The following is a 6,132-nucleotide window of genomic DNA, read 5'->3' on the forward strand; positions in this document are numbered from 1 at the left end:
CGGAGGACAGGCCCCCGTCAGGGCTGGAGCTGGCCTGGGGTCGGCAGCAGGGGTGGGGCCTGTGGATGAGCAAGATTGGCTTCTCCCCTGGGACCCCTGAGCTTGTCACTGCCCCTCTGTGACCTCGGGCTCCTCATGTGGACATGGAGGGTTGCCGTCACCCTGGGGTGCAGGCCTCCCGGGTGAGCAGGGTCCAGAGAGCACAAGATGGGCTTCAGCTTTGTGCACCCCCCTGGTCATGTGAGGGGAGCCATGCTGATAGCCAGGTGACAGTGAGTGCTCAGGGCACCCTGGGAGGCAGAGGGACCTCCCCTGACACTCTCAGGGTGGCGGCCGTGGCCCAAGGACCCCAATGAGTATGAGTGTGTGCTGGAGCTGAGGTCGCTCTAGGCTGAGAACCTGCTGGAGGTGGGGACAGCATAGGTGCCAGGGGGCTTGGGCAAGGAATCCATCAACCACGGTGTGGTTGCTGGAGGCCACGTGGAAGGGGAGCATGAGCACCTGAGTGTCCTCGACCTTGCAGGAGGCGAGGGCCATGGTGAAGGAACAGATGTGGGCCCTCAGGGGATGCCAGTGTATGAAGAAGCAGGTGAGAGTGGCGTGCCGCGGGTCACGGGCGGTGGGGGCGACCCTGTACCTGCTCCTGGTGCCACCAGCCCTGAGCTGCCGGCACTGGGGTGACCAGGAGGAGGGCGAGAGCAGCTGGGTACAGGGGGAAGTTGGAGGACAGGTGCAGGGACCACAGGTCCTGGGACTGGCCAAAAGCCAGCCCTGGGAGGGCCCGGGAGGGGAGAGCTGGGCGAAGGGAGGTGGGGAGGCAGCACAGGGTGGTCCAAGGGAGCTGGGGGCTGCGGGTGTGGGTTCAGGGGAGGCTCTGTGGGCGCCCCTGAGGCAGGTGGGGACTCATCACCTACCCACCCCGGTGGCACGGGGCATGGTCCCGTTCCTCGGACTGTTTGTGCATGACATGCCCGTAGACCAACTCCTGGAATACAATAAGGATGTGAATGACCCAGCAGGGCTCTTGAGGGCAGGATGGTGAGCTTTATTTAGAGAGGAGAGAGCCCCCAGTGAGCCTGGATGTCTCAGCACCAGCACCCCCACTCCTGAGTCCCCCCTCCACCCCAGGACCTGGGCTTCTTGGAGAGGAGAGGACTGCCAGAAGGACCCACCGAAGCCCCGGTCCTGGCCCCAGGGCAGGTGGGGCTGAGGGCTCCAGGGGGCAGCATCTGGGCAGGACTGGTCTCCCCCTCAGGCCCTGCCCAGCGGGAGGGATGCTGCTCCTTCAGGGCAGGAAGCACATCGGGGGTCTGGCAGTGCCTTCCCACCTGAGGCCTAAGCTCCCCAGTGCAGTCCCCGCTTCTTGGTAGCCCCGAGCCCGGGCCAGGCCCGGGTGCTGTTTCTGGGCAGGCCTGCCTCTTGGAGGGCCTTGGAGGTCCTCCAGCTTGAGAAAGGCTGGGGACGTTCCGGCCTCGTTCTGGGCTCAAGGGACTGTTTCTGATGCACTTTGGTTGCCTTCCTGCCTTCCAGGGTGACAGGATGAGAGAGAGAGAGTTGAGTGCCCAGTCATGGAAGGTGAGGGATGGAGTCAAGACCCCCTGGGCAGGACCCTGTCTGGCCCATCCCCTGGGTGTAACGTGTCTTTAGAGAGTTAAGACACGCAGAGCTGAGGATACTAAAGGTTTTGTCAGGTGGGGGATGGGGTGGCATCAAGGCCTCCTTCCTGGAGGAGGAGCTGGAGACCCAACAGTGGGAACAGGCAGGGCTGGATGGCATTGGAGGGTAGGCGGGTTCCCATGTCAGCAAAGATTGATCTGGGACCATCCTAGTGCCCCACTCCTCACTCCACTCTTGTCTGCATCCTGTCTTTCCTCTGCCCCAGGTCGCTACCCTGCGACTGGAGATCATAATCCACAAGCACATGGCTGGGCTGTATGACCTGGAGCCCGATGAGCACTTCGAGTCCTTTCTCCAGGCCGTGGAGCCCCTGGATGAGGAGCAGAGGTGAGGCCGGCCGGAGTCAGGTGTGGGCTGCAGCTGCCGGCGGGCTCTGGGGGAAGGGCCCCCTGCCATGTGGCTCCATGGGCTCACAGGTGTCCCTCTGTCCTGCAGCTATACGCTGTCCTGCCAGCTGGAGCCCCCAGCCCAGAGGGCCGGCAGAAAGGACTGTTACAGTTCCTCAGGTCCCACGTTTAAACGTCCTGGGCCAGGGCCAGGTGAGTTTCTGGGCTGGGGCGATCGGCAGGGGGTGGGCTGTTCCCCAGCCTCAGGGAAGCTACGGGCCATGCTGGGTGTGGGGGCGTCCTAAAGACCGGTGGGGCTGGGGTCCCAGCTCCACGGCCGACCAGTCCTGTCACGCTGAAGGGTGGTTCCCCGCCCCTCTGGGACCCAGCCTCCTCCTCTGTGAGTAGGTGACGCTCAGGAGCCTTCCCGTGACAGGGAGCCCCCGGGTGCTGGTGATGGACAGGACCCTCCGCACAGGGCCCGGAGCCCAGAGGGCAGTGGGGACGGGGTGGAAGCAGGATAATGGGGGGAACCCGGGATAACCTGCCTCTTCTGCTCACCTGCGTGGCCCTGTAGCTGCTGTCATCGGGCCCGCGGCCCTGCTGGTGTCCTGGCTGCATGTGGAGGAGAGCTGCTTCCCCTCCGGGCAGGTGGCACCTGGCGCCCCAGGACCCCAGTCTGCTTGCTGCTCCTCCTCCTCCCGCTGCTCATCCTGAGCCTCTGCTGGGCAGGTGCTCTGGCACCTCCTCCATAGGCAGACTCAGGCAGCTCCCCAAGGCTGCCACTGTATCCTGAAGGACCCGTACATAGCTGTGGCCAACCTGGCCACCTTTGTGCTGTGTCATCCCTGCTGGACAGAGGCAAGCCGCCCCACCGTGTGAAAGATGTTCCCCTTCAGGCAGGTGGCCTCCCGCCGTGTCGCCAACTGCTGCCTGGGCGCCATCAGCCACCAAGTCATAGCCACAAGGTTCCAGGAAGAGATGGGGGCTGTCCTCACCAGGCCCGACCTTTCCTGGGTGGACACGGACACAGCGCAGTGCTGCATGGGACCACCGCCCCCTGGGTGCCCAGCGGAGGCATCCAAGGCTGCAGGACTGGCTGACTGTCGCAGGGTCCCGGGACATGCTCCCAGCGGAGCCCCTGTGCAACTCCCTCCCCTCATCCCTGAGAAATAGCCTCCCCAGGCACAGTGTGGTCTGGGTGTTGTGTCTGAGGTTAATGGTTCCTGGGGGTTGGGGTCATCCCTGTGCAGAATGTAATAAATGATTAACGGATTGCCACCACACTGCTCTTTCTTCTCAAAGCTCTGCCCCTGCTGCAGACATCGTGTGCCCCAGCCCACCCCACCCCCAGCACTCAAACTCTCTGATGCAGTGTGGTCCTGACCTAGTCCCTGGCAACATTGCTTTCACTCTGTGTTTCTACCTTTTTTACTATTTTAGAAGCCTCATGTAAATGGAGTCATGCAATATTTGTCATTCTGAGACTGACTTATTTCAGTTAGCATAAAATGCCCTCAAAGCTCATCCACATTTTAGCATATGGCAGGATTGCCATATTTTTTTGAGGCTAAATGATATTCCACTGTATGTATATCCCAAGTTCCTTTATCAAAGTATATTTAGGTTTTGTCCATATCTTGGCTCATATGAATAATGCAGCAATGAACATGGAATTCAGATGTCTTTTTGACAGGAAGTATGAGGCGATATCTCATTCTGGGTTCTTCTGTGCCTTACTGAGCTGCATCTGATATGTAACATTGTGTGCATTTTAAAGTGCACAATGTGATGATTTGATACATGTTTGTTTATGTGTGAAATTTTGCCACAATAAGGTTAACATACCCTTCACCTCACATAATGACCATTTTCTTGTTACACTGAGAACACAAAATTTACTATCAAAGCAGCTTTCAAGTATACACTTCAGTGTCATGAGCTATAGTCACCATGCTGTACATTAGGTCCACAGAAATTATTCCTCTTATAAATGGAAGCTTGTAACCTTTGATGAACATCTCATTTCCCCAGGCTCTGCCCCTGGCAACCAGCAGCCTACTCTCTTGAGTTGAGCTTTTTTTTCGATGTTACATAAAAATGAGATCATACCCATTTGTCTTTCTCTGTCCAGCTGATTTCACTTAGCTTAATGCCCTGAAGGTTCGTCCATGTTGTTGCAATTGGCAGGATTTCCTTTTTTATGGTTGAGTAGTATTCCATTGTGTATGTTTACCACATGTTCTTTATTCCTTCATCCATCAGCAAACACTTAAGTTTTTATGCCTTGGTATTTAGAAGATACTGCAATGACCATGGTGGTACATATACTTCTTCAAGATATTTATTTTGTTTCCTTCAGAAAAACACCCGGAAGTGAGATTGCTGGATCACATGGTAGTTCTAGTTTTAATTTTTGAATGAACCCACCATTCTGTTTCTCACAGTGACTGTAGTAATTTACATTTCCATCAACAGTGCACAAGGGTTCCCTTTTCTGCACATCTTCACCAGCATTTATCTCCTGAGTTTTTGATGATAGCCCTTCTAACAGGTGTGAGGTGATACCTCACGGTGGTTTTTATTAGCATTTCCCTGATGATTAGTGATGTATTAATTGTATTTTTATTTTCATTTTCCTGATGATTAGTGATGTGTTAATTGTATGATTGGGGGCTTTTGCTATTGAGTTGTATGAGTCCTTGTATATTTTATATTAAATACCTCTTATTTGATACATAGTTTGCAAAGAAAGGCAGGACGCCCCAGCTGTCAACATAACGTGTCCAGGACATTTTTCAAGTCCCCTTTCTGCTGTAGGGGTCGCGCGGTGCCGGATGCCGGAACGCCGCGCCAGACGCGCTGTGACCGCTCGAGGCCGAGAGAATTGCTCTAAGGGCATCGCGACGAGGTCGGGCGCTGCTCCCTCGCCCGCCGGCCATCTGGATCCGTCCCACTGGCGTTTGCGCCGGTTATCGGGTGCCACCTGGCGGGAACTTGTATGTAGTGTTTATTCCGAGCTCAGCAGAGCTGTGGCGTCGGTGCCGGAGGCGGAGCTCCAGGAGGGGCGCAGCGACCGCAGGTGTCCCGGCCATGCCAGGGCGTCGCCTCATCCACCCGCCGGAGACTGGACGTGCAGGTGCATGGCTCCGTCGTTGCACCCCCAGACCAGGATTGGGGGTATCCAGGTGGGTCCACCAGCACACGCAGGTGCCCCTGCACCCCCATGGCAGGACTGGCGTGCCAGTGTGTGCCAGTGAGATAGGAGGTACTGTGTAGCTGAAGGTGACAGAATGTGGTGCCCAGGAGAGGAAGTAGCAGGGAGCTGCGCTCAGGTCTGCGGCAGGAGGAGAGGCAGGTGGCCAGCTGGGGGAGCAGGGAAGGGGCAGGCACCAAAAGCCCACCGCAGCCGGGATTCTCATGGGGGCGGTCTCCCACCCAGGTCCTATTTAAACTTGACCCCATTTAGCTTTGAAGGGAGAGGAGACCTGGCACGTTCAAGTCGGTATGGCTGTTGTCTTTGGGGGCGTTGACCTGTGCCCTCCGGCCTGCTGCCAGCCTCCTTCCCAGCCCCACCTTGGCCCCGGTGCGGTGAATGCACTCACGGGGCTCCAGCCCAGCCCTGCCTCTGTCCTCCGTGCCACCCAGTCCCCCAACCCTGACAAGAACCCTGACGACGGGCGCCCCCAGGACTGTATAAAAACGAGAACTTTTCCTGTTGGAGAGGCCAGCTCCCCCCCCTTGCAGGGGGCTCGCATTCAGGCTGGCCCAGGAGAAGGGAGTCCTGTGAACGTCAGCCTTCAGGTGGGGTTGCTCCAGGACCTTGCAGCCACAGTCTCCTGGGCTACTTTCTGCTCCCCTTGCTGCCCAGCCCTAGAGGAGAACTTACCGACCCCTAGGATGAGGGGGTGAGGGGCAGGAGGTCTTGTTTTCTTTCCACCTGGGCCCCTCGTTTCTTAAAAGCAATGGCTAAAAGCAGGTCCAAGGGACCCAAGGCCCTCTAGGTCTTGTTTCCGCCTGACTAGAGTCCAGGGTGCATCTGTGTGATGGGACCCGAGTGCTAAGGGATTTTTGTCCCCTGGTTTGTACCATAAAAGATCTTTGTAAAGATGTTAGTTGCCTAAAAGAA

General features: G+C 57.2%; 1 protein-coding gene across 2 annotated transcripts in view; it reads left to right on the forward strand.

Moving 5' to 3' along the window:
- The window catches only part of LOC118917624 (ral guanine nucleotide dissociation stimulator-like 2), a 65,731-nt gene extending 62,453 nt beyond the window's left edge, over nucleotides 1-3,278 (forward strand). The window contains exons 1-4 of one of the 2 annotated variants that reach the window (XM_057490006.1): nucleotides 42-589; nucleotides 1,883-2,004; nucleotides 2,113-2,216; nucleotides 2,581-3,278. In XM_057490006.1, coding sequence (XP_057345989.1) covers nucleotides 536-589; nucleotides 1,883-2,004; nucleotides 2,113-2,216; nucleotides 2,581-2,720 — 420 coding nt within the window. In that variant the 5' untranslated portion in view covers nucleotides 42-535 and the 3' untranslated portion in view covers nucleotides 2,721-3,278. Of the gene's footprint in view, nucleotides 1-41; nucleotides 590-1,882; nucleotides 2,005-2,112; nucleotides 2,217-2,580 lie in introns of those variants that run through there. The other variant, XM_057490001.1, reaches the window with a different exon arrangement.
- Nucleotides 3,279-6,132: the final 2,854 nt, after the last annotated feature.

The sequence above is a fragment of the Manis pentadactyla genome, chromosome 12, assembly GCF_030020395.1.
Source record: "Manis pentadactyla isolate mManPen7 chromosome 12, mManPen7.hap1, whole genome shotgun sequence".
Classification (NCBI taxonomy): domain Eukaryota; kingdom Metazoa; phylum Chordata; class Mammalia; order Pholidota; family Manidae; genus Manis; species Manis pentadactyla.